Source organism: Sardina pilchardus, chromosome 8 (assembly GCF_963854185.1).
Source record: "Sardina pilchardus chromosome 8, fSarPil1.1, whole genome shotgun sequence".
Lineage (NCBI taxonomy): Eukaryota > Metazoa > Chordata > Actinopteri > Clupeiformes > Clupeidae > Sardina > Sardina pilchardus.
The window spans coordinates 6,132,337-6,145,210 of NC_085001.1; the positions used below are offsets into that span (position 1 = coordinate 6,132,337).

The 12,874-nt window shown below is 44.4% G+C and overlaps 1 protein-coding gene across 1 annotated transcript in view; it reads right to left on the reverse strand.

The window, feature by feature from the left end:
* Positions 1 to 287: 287 nt before the first annotated feature.
* srrm4 (serine/arginine repetitive matrix 4) overlaps positions 288 to 12,874 on the reverse strand; it is a 67,200-nt gene continuing 54,613 nt past the window's right edge. The window contains exons 6-13 of the mRNA XM_062543839.1: positions 12,764 to 12,814; positions 10,729 to 10,815; positions 6,263 to 6,422; positions 3,167 to 3,444; positions 1,989 to 2,168; positions 1,506 to 1,592; positions 887 to 1,013; positions 288 to 464 (exon numbers count right to left, since the gene is read on the reverse strand). Of these exons, the coding sequence (XP_062399823.1) occupies positions 288 to 464; positions 887 to 1,013; positions 1,506 to 1,592; positions 1,989 to 2,168; positions 3,167 to 3,444; positions 6,263 to 6,422; positions 10,729 to 10,815; positions 12,764 to 12,814 (1,147 nt within the window). The remainder of the gene's footprint in view (positions 465 to 886; positions 1,014 to 1,505; positions 1,593 to 1,988; positions 2,169 to 3,166; positions 3,445 to 6,262; positions 6,423 to 10,728; positions 10,816 to 12,763; positions 12,815 to 12,874) is intronic.

Consider the following 12,874-nt stretch of genomic DNA (forward strand, 5'->3'; position numbering starts at 1 on the left):
GCATTCTAATAATGTTCCACAGGTTCTGCCGGGGCTCTAGTGAGGACACCTGTAGTGATTTCCCCCTGCCGTGGGTTCTAGCGTTGAAGCCCTGCCTCGTGTTCTAACGACGACCTCTGCTGTAGCTTCCTAACGAGTCGTAGCTCCTGCTTCGGCTGCGGGTCCGACTCCGTGTTCCGCTCCGGCTTCTGCTCCCGCACATGGAGTCCCACGAGGAGCTGCGACTGTAGCTACGGTAGCTGGAGTAGCTGCCACTCGGACTTCGGCTCCTACTCCTGCTCCTGCTCCTACTCCTGCTCCTGCTCCGACTTCGACTCCGACTCCGAGTCCGAGTCCAGCTGCGACTGCGACTGCGACTGTGGTTGCGGATTATCCCGAAGAGGCTGCCCAAGGAAGATATGCTGCTGGCCCGACTGCAAGACGAGGGGCTGGGCCGGAAGTAGGGAATGGGCCTCTTCCGGGCACTGGCAGAGGTCAGAATGGAGGACAGAGAAATCGGTCAGCGATCGATTAATGAGGATAAATGAAGATGTCAAACGATTAGCAAATAATCAGTAGAACTTTGCTGCTCAGCCCACTTTCTAACATGTATCGTCCATGTTTTCACAATTACATTATGAAAATAAAAAAATAAGGCTTAAGGTTTTTGATTTTTTTTGTGCCAAAGAGTATCTTGGATGGTCTGGTCAAGTAATATTCTCTTCTAAATGATCAGACATGAACGGTATATTGGTTCTGATGAACTCCTTAGCTTCAGTTGCTTCGAATATTAGCCTAGCTGGTTATATTAGCTAGAATAGCTAAGCAGCTTTACTTTAGTGACAGGAATGTGTCTTTAAAAAAGTCGAGAGGAACTGTGGAAAATGCACCTGGTGATTCTCCGAGCTTCAAGGTGACTGGGTGAATCTCTCCTCCTCTTCCGCATGGGGGAGTAGGATTTTCTTCGGCGCCTTTTCTTGCCACGCTTCGACTGCTTCTCACTAGGACTGCGATCCTTGCTCCACTCTCGATCCCTTTTATGCAAAATGAAAAATACAAATAATACATGCTATGATAATCCAAAAGTAGCATGCACATCACATGTACAGTATTAGCATTGTTTGATGCACACAACATCTGTATCAGTACCATGTGATGTGGCTGAAATGGGACTTCATTATGGTCTTTGATATATGAAATTATATCACTCAGTAGAAAGAATTCTACACTTTAAAATACCATTTTATTACTTTGTAATACATGCATTAACATATACTGTAAATAACACATTGGTAAGCTCCAAATATGTTTGTTTTTATAAGAAATAATATTTCTAAAACTCCAAGGTTTCTAAACTAACAACAAGATGGACGAGTGAAACTGTTATATAAAGAGTATTACTGGTAGTGCTACATGGATACAGTAATGAATAACAGCCCACACCACCACCACCCACCCGCCTCCACTCCATTCATTAGATGCTTGAGGAGAGAGGTCATCAGATCAGTAAGACAAGCTATAGTCACCTGCTGGGGGAGTGTTTGGAGAGTTTATCACTGCACACACTCGCGTCCCTGGAGTCCAAAGAGTAGGCCGACGACCGGGAGTATGACCTTGAGACATGCAGATCATTATTAACGATATAGGATTGTGGTCTGGGAGTATGACCTTGAGACATGCAGATCATTATTAATGATATAGGCTTGTGGTGTTTTGTTCAGGTTGTCAGATTTACATTTGTGCTTTAACAACAGTAACAACAACAAATACACACCACTCGAAGTCTAATGAGTAAAGAAAATGTCTGAGAGTGTAGATGATTCTAGATAACTTAATCATCAGAATTAATTAATCATCAGTCCTCCCTTACAAGCCATTTGTGTTGATTGTTGATTTTGCAAAAATATGCAAAGAGGAACAATACAATTGTCCACAAAAGAAACATATCATTATTGACAAGACTTAATGTCAACATTGAAATATCAAAACACTAAAAATGGACAACTCACCTTCTCCCCGGCGATCTGGACGGACTTCGGGAGTAGTAGGAATCTGAGTAACGAGAGCTGGCCGAGGATCTGGACCTGCTGGCACTGCTCGAGGCCCTGGTCCTGCGTCGCTTTCTCTGGGGAGTCAGACTGCTACTGAGCACCTGCATCTCAGCCTTGCACACAGCAGAGACCCCGGGTCTGGAAGGGGAGCCATGAGAGAGTGACTCAGATTAAACCTCTGACAAAGAACATTTTATATAGTACAATAGTAAACAATAAAATATAATACAATAGTATACAATAGTGTACAAAAAAAACACTATAATACAAGACTACTACAGGAGAAGAAGGTTCATGAGCTATGAGCTAAGACCAAAAAAAAAAGGGAAGGACAGGGGGAAAAAAATAAGAAAAAGACGTAAAGAAAAGATGCCCACAGGGGTGCTGTGGCGCATCAGGCTACAGCGCACGTGCCATGTGCGGGTCCGAGTGCCCACAGAGACCCAGGCTCGAGTCCGACCTGCGGTCATTTCCCGATCCCACCCCATCCCTCTCTCCCGCTTGCTTCCTGTCTCTCTCTACTGTCCTATTAGCCTGAAGAGCCCGACCCACATCAAGATGTAGGGTCTGGACACTCACCGTAGACAGGGCTCAATCGGAGGGGTGGGATAAACAGTTGTCTTTCAAATTCCCTTTCCGCAATAGGATAACGCTAAACGAATCATCTTCTTGTTTTCAAGTAGCAGGATGCGTAACCTTCCCTCTCCACGCAATAGGATAACGCTAAACGAATCATCTTCTTGTTTTCAAATAACAGGATGCGTTACCGTCGCAACTTCTGGTCGCATGTCAGTCACCATTATGTTAAGCCCGCCCACCGACTTTATACACGCTGTGATTGGATCGCTGGTGCTTCGGGTTCTCAGCTCCCTGGCTCAATGGATCGTGCCTAGACTGCCCCGCCAGCCAAATTACATTTGCTGCCGCTAGGGGCGTCTAGATTTCTAGGCTACTGTCCTATACGAATAAAGGCAAAACAGCCCCCCAAAAATAGACTAAATAAAAAAAAAAAAAGAAAAGAAAAGATGCCCATGAGACCTCTAACAGAGACCGCTTGATCTCACACAAGTGAAGGAAAGAAGGAAAAGAGCAGAATATGAAAGAGGAGAGAGTGAAATCAGCTCGGCTCAGCCCACCTGAGGGAGGAGGAGGGCGTGCTCTCGACTGGCTTGCACAGCGAGACATAGCTGGTCACCGAGTTGCCTGAGTCGGACGCACTGTCTCCGTCCACACGGCCCAGGGTGGACTTGACCCTGCTGACGTTTGACCTTGAGACGCCTGTCTTAGACGACGGCGGCGAGGACGTGTCATTGCCCGAGTCGTAATCCTGCGGCCCTTTGTTCTGATTGGACCGCGTGTCAGCAAGGATGGTCCGTTTGAGCACAACCTCGCCACCAGGCTTTGACTGTGAAATCTGCAATCAGACAACAAGAGGATTCTTTACTTAAAGAAACATTGGTGACAGGTTTAAGCAGCTACCTGTATTTGATTCACTGTGAGTAGTCTACAAAAGGCACGTACTTCCCTACAAAACACAGAGAGAAATTTTATTTTTTTAGAAGACAGAAAACTTAAGAAATATATAAAAAAACGTCATGCAAATATCGTCACATGCGGATAAACTAGGAGAGTTTCGTGAAACAAATAATCCTACAGAAAGAGAAGTTACAAACTGAAAGAATTTGAAAATAAACATAACTAATTGAAACGACAAAGAAAACAAACAATAGAGAAACCATAGAGTGAAAACAAAGTGTGTAAACTATAAACTGCTTTATGTTGAAAGAGGGAAAGAGAGAAAAAAATGTAACAAAACGCCCATTTAAGTCTTTTTTTTTTTTTTTTAAAGAACATTGACCAAACATCACAAAATGGGTATGTGTACAAATGATAAGGACTGCAGACAAAGAGATATTCCTTCACTCTAACTAAGGAAGCCTTCAGAGAGAAAGAAACTAAAGAAAAACGACATTTTGAGCTTTTTTCCCCCTGCAAGAAGAGCTTAAGTATCCTCCAGCGACCTTTAGCAATCCCCTAAGTCTGCGGATGACATCGACTTACCAATCAAGATTTCCTCCTTAAGTAGGTAAGGTGTAAGAAAAAAGGAAGAGCGGGCAACATAAGTGATTCAGCAGACGTGTAGGTTACAAGAAAAAGACAATATCCCTCTCCTCACACCCAGAGCCACACCGCCCAGCTTTGGCCCGTTCCTCTTTATATGTTTGTTTGTTTGTTTGTTTTTAACTAAAGACTGCTTGAAAATGTCTTTTTAGTGAACTAAAAGACTTTAAATGCTACTCGTGTAAATAAAACTATTTCTCATCACCACTATACTCAACTGAGAATGAAAAAAAGTATCATATTTCATGTTGCAAAACCTAATGTTTAATGATGAATAGAAACCGATAACAGTTTATCCAATGTGTGAGGGGAAAATGCTTTAAAATCTGTCGAGTGTCTTGTTAAAATGCTTTGTCTTTCTTTTTATGGTTTCAATTTAAATGGGATGGGATGTCTTTTATCATCATCTGACTCTGTCAAGGAGTACCAACTAACATGTAAAAATGTTTACCACGGTCCCTTTCTCTAAGCACTTCTTGACATTTACGTTTACTATGTGTGTCTGTGATTACTGGAACAAGTACCTCTTTATCGTGATAACAAAATATTTACCAGATAAAATAATTGGTCAGTATTAAAGAGGGGGTAGAAAACACCCAAAACTTCTGTATTCATCACAGTTCCATACCCACCCATTTCTGTATTCATCACAGTGACATACCCACCGATTTCATTTTGTAGATCTTAACTTTGTAGACAATGTACTGGTGAACAGAATCCAAACATGGACATGCGGTACATTTATTAATGAGTTGTTCAAGTCTCACAAATGCTCCATGGATCTCGCATAGTCCCTGCACCAAATTATGTGTATGACTCAACAGCTGTAAAAGACACAGTCATCCAATTTCAGCTGGATTAAGTAATGTAATAATGCCGATGTTTAATACCGCCACCGCAACTGAAGGCATTTAAGGGTCTCAGGTTCTAAGTGTCCAGAGAATTTGCTGCGTCGCATCATTGAATTAATTTCAAACACCCAAATTATGAAAAATAAAATCCCTTCCATTTGACCACCAAATGGGATTAGTTGGGCGGGGGGGGGGGGGGGGTGTTGATAGCGCCATATTTACGGGTACGGGCATGCATGAAATGCTTCAAAGTACAGTTTGTTGCGTTTCAATTACCAGCTGTAGGTCCCGATTAAAAACATCTGAGAATGTAATTAGCATACTTTAATGATTGCTCGAAAGAAATTAAACGTATTTCGCGCTTCAACAAGCACAAAACAATGACTTAACAAAAACACAGTTTCAACTGTGAGAGGCAGAGCTCTTGCAAGGAAGTAAAGGGAAGGGGAGTTGTTGCCTATACTTTCCAGAGACTGGGACGACATTTCTTTTTCCAAAGCTGTTATTGTATAGCAGCAACTTTTAACTTTTCATTAAAAGGGATTATGTCACAAAATTAATATCGCACAGATGTATGTGAGGACTTAATTGAAAATAAATGTCTGTCACTAATCATCGATCTGTAGAAATGCAATTCATCAGACAATTCTTGAAAAATGTCGCTGCACTCTTCTATTTTAGGCCTAATATTGAGAGCAAAAGAACATGAAGATTGAAATAAAGCGATACTGTCACGACAGCTCACTAGACTGCAGAGCTAAATGGACACCAGAAAATCACTGCATCATGCGAAATAAATGTTGCTATTCATGTTAACTTCTGTTCCTTCACGCCCTCGCATGTTGTCCGCCTATATCGCTCATCCTCTCCGACCACTCTCATCTGTGTGTGTGTGTGTGTGGGTGTGTGTGTGTGTGTGGAATGTATTTTTAGATGTTGTACAAAAGTGTTGTTAAAAACGAATCTTGGAAAGTCATTCTACTTTACCTACAGCGTATTGCAGGTGATTGGTCAATCAGTGAATAGGAATGTGTTTGGCTCTCTGAAGCCCTTTCAGGTTAGTGCCACTTTGTGTCAAAGTCAAGTCACCTCTCTTTCTCTCCCTCCCTCCATCCCTCTCTCCATCTCTCTCTCTCTCATTCTCCCTCCCCTCTCCGTCTCTCGGTCTCTCTGTCTCTCTGTGTCTCTCCCGTCTGTTTTCCTTGGCCTTGATCAGTGTTCCAGAGGTGAGCCATTTGGCGGGCAGTCAGTGACACTTACGGTGCTGTCCGGGGCACTGCAGCTGAAATGTGGGGGCGTTTTACTGGCTAACTTGACTGCTGTCCCCCAGTCTAAAGCTCTTTGGTCAGCGTCCAGATGGCGGGCGTCCCCCAGGCCTACTGCATTTGGCTGGAATGGATCTGATGCGTGGAGATGTTGCCTGGAGACACAGTCAAAGGACAGTTGGTGGATTAGTGACTTACCCAGTCGCTGGGTAGAGAGTTACCCATCATGCAATAGGGTTGTTTTGTAAGAGGCATTATGAGTGGTCATATGTATGTATTTATTCAGTGTTGTTTTGTAATTCTTTGTGAAATCAAATATTTCAACAAGCTGTCTGATTGAAAAGCTAAAAGATGATTTGGCATTTAATGTTTTTTTTACATTTCGTTTCAAAAATTATTTCATCATGACTATCAGCTGCTATAATTGCATTTGTACGTCCATTTGCTGAATCCTGGCTTGCACATCACTTGAGTTTAAATTATTCAGAATGCCCCCAAATCAAACCGACATGATCTAGTACTCTGAGTTGGCATGTTGAAGAATGTCACAGCAAAAAATATTTTTACCTATTTTCCCCGCAGGTGAAATAGAATGTCACAAAGTTAAATAATGTATATCATACATTTTAGTACGAATCTAGGATCAGGATGTGACACAAAGCACACAGCAGAAATGAAATGGAATGTCACCAAGTGAAATATTATACATTGCGATGTACTGTATAATAACCCATAATATGCACTAATGTATACTAGGCAGAATGGATACAGGACCAGAATGGGACAGAGAGCCAAGAGGAGGAAGCAGAGCAGCAGAGGAATCCTGAGATCATGGCACCGTTTGACACCTAGTGAAACGCCATCTGGCTCCCTCTTCAGAGCAGGGCAGGAATGGAGGAGGGGTGCGATCAGAGAGGCCCCCATCCAGCAGTGTGAAGGGGGAAACAGAGGAGCCACCTGCCCCAGGATATGGGAGAGGGTTCAAACATCCTGCCTGCCAAGCCGTGGTGTAGCGGGCATCAAGCACCAGCGAGGGGACGCCAAAAGCCTGTGGCTCTACGCCTGGCAAAGGGAACTAGCGCGCCGCCTTTACCCTCGCTTGTGATTTTGTGGGAGAGGAAGAAAACATCCAAGATCTGCCTGCACAACAAGTCTCAAGAAACCAGCGCCATGCCCTCTCCCCTGGCCTCACCTTTGCCCAGAAATAGTCGGCCCGACTAGCTATCAGCCACCCACCAGAGAGGACAAAAAAAAAAGGCGATTTAATTTGTAATTGTTTGCTGGGGGGTAACGACAACCCTGAGAATTGGAAATGACTAAGCTGTCCCCACATTCCGTGCTCTCGAAGCTTTCGCTCTAGGTGCCGCCGCTCGAGATGCTATCCACCCCACGTCCCCCGTCTCCGTAATGATTTCCTCCGCCACATAACCCTGGGAAATTCAGCACATAATGGAGAGATCAGACCAGGATTCAAAGGCAATCAGCTCTCTGGCTTAAATGATCTCAATTCCAGGCCTGAGTGGCTTCTTACTGCACTGAAACAAACTGATCCATGAATGGATGAATGGATGGATGGATGGATGGATGGATGGATGAATGAATGAATGAATAAATGGATGGATGGATGGATGGATGGATGGAAGAATGAATGAATGAATGAATCTGTTATTGTAAAATACCATACCAGCCATGGTGATAATAAAGCAATAAGCCCAGAGAAGCCGTACAGTAGGTTACACTGATTCTAGAACAGCTAAGGGCCGTAGTTAGGCACAAGGCACAAGCGGAGTGCCTGAAATCCCCCTTAGCTGTTCTAGAATCAGTGGAACCTACAGTCTCGAGTGGCTTATTGCTTATTTTAAAGCGGCTACCACATATTAAAATAAAGGCACAGCAACGAGAAAAGCAATGAGACAATTTATTCAGATAATCATTCTTCCGCCAAGAAATATATTTCCTCTATCAGATTGGTTGCCAAGCAACGTTGAGACGCATAATCTCTAACTCTTTAGTATCAATTTGTGGTGACGCAGTTGTAGAGAACAAAAGGCCGCCAAGGTATAGGGTTATACTGGGTTTACAGCAGCACGGAACGTGTTTCAGCCAATCATAATCAAGGGCTGGAACTATCCATTTTAGAATGTCAATTGCAATTGCAATTTGCATGATTATCTACCAGCTATAATACTGTAATGAAGGGACAGAGACCTGAAATGTATTGGGGTTTCCCCAAATCTCCTTGGTACTGCTCCCAATACTGATAGACCTGTTGCTGTGGTGTGGTGGCCAATGAATCATTGTCATTCAGGTCTCAGTGATATGTGGCCCAGGTCTGGCATGTGCTGGGGGGAGCTGATAAGCCAGAGTCACCTCCGCTGTATCAGTCATCTAGGAGGAGGAGGAGGAGGAGGAGGAGGAGGAGGAGGGGGAGGAGGGGGAGGTGGAAGCCGACACTCACCACGACTGTGATGGACTGTGTGCTGATCTGCCACTGTGTGTGTGTGTGTGTGTGTGTGTGTGTGTCTTTGGGTTTGTATGTCTGTGTTTGTCTGTGTGTGTGTGCAAAGGTCCGTGTGTGTGTGTGTGTGTGTGTATGTGTGTGTATGTGTGTGTGTCACTCTCTCATCTTCATCTCCATCTTCATTTCCATCTTTCTGATCTTTATCATTTCATGTGTCTGCAGTTCTTGCTGCTCCCCCCCCCCCCCCCCCCACACACACACCCCAGTCAAATCTACCTTTCTATTTCTGGTTGTTATCACTCCATCTCTGTGTGTCTTTTCTCCTCTCGCTACCTCTGTTTTCTTGTCAAGGCCAATTTATAGTCTCTGCTACCTTGTAGCAGACCTTGTGACGTACGTCGAGAATTTTTAATGTTTTTACTGCGCACTCTGATTGGATGAGATCAAGGGGTCAAGGTTTAAAGAATTAGCCTCAGTCAGTTGAGTTGAGGCATCGAAGTTGGCTACCACCATTTTTAAAAATAGCATCTAACATGCTCTCACTTCAAGGCCACATTTTCACAAACAAGCCAATTAGGTGCCACGTTATTGGTGGGTATACAAATATGCTGCCTGTTTGGATGAATTGGCAATTTCAGAGGATCAGACAATCATGGATGGCATAATTTGTAATCATCTGTAAATGTGGCGCCTAATTTGTTTAATTGTGAAAATATGGGCCGGAAGTGAGCGCATATTGATCGCCATTTTTAAAGATGTCAGCGTCCCACTGAGTATATGCAAAGATCATTAAGGGCGGAGCAAGATACTTCATGAGAAGCCACTTCCTGGAACCCGAATCGCAAGAGGGAGGGGATGGGGGAGAAATCCCCCTTAATGCAGAGCTGTTCCATTGAAGTCTATGGGCATGACACACCCCTTTATGCAGAGGAAGTGATCCCCATTTTGTGCCCATAGACATGAACTACAACGAAGTATCTTGCGCCGCCTTAAGGATCTTTGGTATATGTTTAGCTCAATTAGCTAGCCTAGCATTACCTTTTGCAGTAAATGGGGGTGGTACTTCCTCTCTTTCTCCAGTGTAGTGTAACACCTCCATATATGAGACACTTTGAATTGTTGACATGGTTACGGCTGTCTCAATGTTTTAAGCTTCCTAGCCAACAGTTGCACCGGGACATTTTTAAACAGTAGTTTGGGAAGCATCGTTCTATATCAAAGATAGGTTCACAATGCCGGAAAGAGGTTGTGCTGCCGATTGTTTTGTGGTAAGAATGACTTGAATTAGTGAACTACTGTGAAATATCTACTGTAGGTAACAGAGTTGCCATAGAGATGATTGATCCTGTCCTAGGCCAGTTTGTCACCAAAGAGAGACCAGAAATGCCCACAGGTGCTTTACACCTCTTCAGTTGTGCACTCATTTGTCCCCTGGACCATCATTTCACCTTCACTCTCTATTTCTGTCCCCTCCATCTCTCTCTCTCTCGCTCCACCATTGTTTCTGCTTCCTTCTCTTTTCAGGTCCCCATCCCTCTGTCTCTCTCTAAATTATATATTTCTTTTCTTTCTTTCTTTCTTTCTTTCTTTCTATTCCATCTTCTTCTGTCTTCCTCCGTCCATTTCCATGTCCCCCTCTCCTTCCCCCTACTCTTTTCTCTCCACCTCACTGTCCCTCTTCTTCTCTCTCTTCCACTCTCTTTCTTTCTCTCTCTCTCTCTCTCTCTCTCTCTCTCACACTTTCTCTCCATCTCCCTCTCTCCCTCCATGTCTCTCTCTCTCTCTCTCTGTCCCTCTACACCTCCCATCATCTCTCTCTCTCTACCTCTCACTGTCCTTCTTCTCTCTCTTTCTGTCTCTTTCTTTTTCTCTCTCTCTCACTCTTTCTCTCCATCTCCCTCTCTCTCCCCCTCCATGTCTCTCTCTCTCTGTGTCCCTCTGTCCCTCTACACCCCCCATCATCATCTCTCTCTCTCTCTCCATCCCTCCCTCCCTCTCACCTGCTGTCAGTACTGGATGTATTCCAGGCGGACCCCTCGCCTGCTGACCTAGCGTGCCGTCGTCTCCGGTGTGTGTGGCTCCGTGACCTGCACAGCAAGTGGCACGACCGGGAGAGAGAGAGAGAGAGAGAGAGAGAGAGAGAGAGGGAGGGATAGAGGGAGAGAGAGAGCGAGAGAGCAAGAGAGGGAGAGAGAGAGGAGAGAGAGAGAGAGAGAACACATGACCTCAAAAGAAGACCAGCGTGCAAACAAATAACCAGTAAACATAGTTAACACACAGACAATTGATAGAACGATACATATTTGCAAACATTGACTGGCCAGCCAGTTATTATGGAACTTGCACTTTCCTTCAGTTACATAAACAAAACAAACAAAAAAACCCTCAACAGCATCGATCACAATAATCAGTAAAGCACTGGCCAACATCCTGTGAAAAGTGTTAAATGTGAAGACAGGGCCACTTGAATGGGAATGTGCAGAAGCACAGGGACGTGTTTGCGTAACTAAAAGACAGTTCACCTTGATAACGTTTTCAGTGGCATTTCCACCGACAGAGACGGAAATAGAGACAGCCAAAGGCCAGGGTGAGAGAAGCAGAGAGGCTGGCATTTGGTAGAGAACAGACACACACACACACACACACACACACACACACACACACACACATATATATATGTATATACTGTATACAGCTCTAGAAAAAATGAAGAGACCACTGCATATTTCATCGATTTCGTCCTTTGGTTGCTGAGTGACATTCGAATGAGTTGACGGTCATATTCAAAATTAAGAGACCACTGCAAATTTGAATATGACCGTCAAGTCATATGAATGTCACTAAGCAGCCGTTGGACGACATCAGAAAAATGTGCAGTGGTCTCTTCATTTTTTCCAGAGCTGTATACACGCATGCACGCACGCAACGCACACTCACACGCACACGCACACACACACTCACAGACACACACACCTCCTGAAAGTGTGCTGGGTTGAGGTATACAGTAGTTTTCGCCAGCAGAGCTCACAGTGAAGCCTGCTCAGGGCATGAAATTGGTTTATGTTGCTCTCTCACTTTCACTCTCACTCTCACTAGTGCTCTCTGTCCCCCTGTCTCTCTCACACACACACACACTCTAACTCTGTCACACACACCCTCACACACATGCGTTCACATGTACACACACACACACACACACACACACACACACACACACACACACAAACACACACAGAAATCTACTATCCTCCAGCTCCCTGTGTTATCTGAAGAATTCTATTCTACTGCAGAAGCACTGGCCAAAAGGGTACAGAGAGAGAGAGAGAGAGAGAGGGAGAGAGAGAGAGAGAGAGAGAGAGAGAGAGAGCTCTGTGTGCCATTATGGCTGCTATAATCTTGACAGAGATTGTTTGGCAGATAGTAGCAAGTGAGCCCAAAGAGAGGAGAGAGAAGAGAGAGAAAGAGAGAGAAAGAGAGAGAGAGAGAGAGAGAGAGAGAGAGAGAGAGAGAGAGAGAGAGAGAGAGAGAGAGAGAGTGCTGGGACAGTTGAGCATTAGGGGAGACATACAGTACAGTACTTGGCCAGGCTTTACATTGTGCAGCCCAGCCCTTGTTATTGTGTAATGACACCGCTAAGCACTGTGTTATGTTCAGGGGAATGAAGAGCTACTGCATGCTGATGCGGCGTGCTTGCATATAAAGCAGGTGGGGATGGGAGCAGTAGCGTCTGGGCCAGGGTGGGTTATGACTATGAGAGGGTGGAAATCCTGTTACAGATGTAGAATTCATGAGTTACGCCACGTTCTATGGTAGAGTTAAAACACACTCTGTGTAACCGTGTTAGGCACACCAAGGAGCAATGCTCTTTTAATCTTCAACAGACTGATTTCTGTCACAAATCAGCCAAACCCTGCAACCGTTGCAAGCTATGTGTGATGTTGTGATTTTTGATAACTGAAGTAAGAGTCTCTGACTGCGTGTGCCCGTGTTCTGACTTAGCGCCTGTTTGGATTTGAGCAGACGGTCATCACTCACCTTTTCTTATGCTTCCTCTCCTCCCTCCTCTTATGTTTGAGGGCCGAAGAGCTACAAAATCAACAATGTACATTTAGATTGCAAGTATTATGACATTACAGTACATTAAGT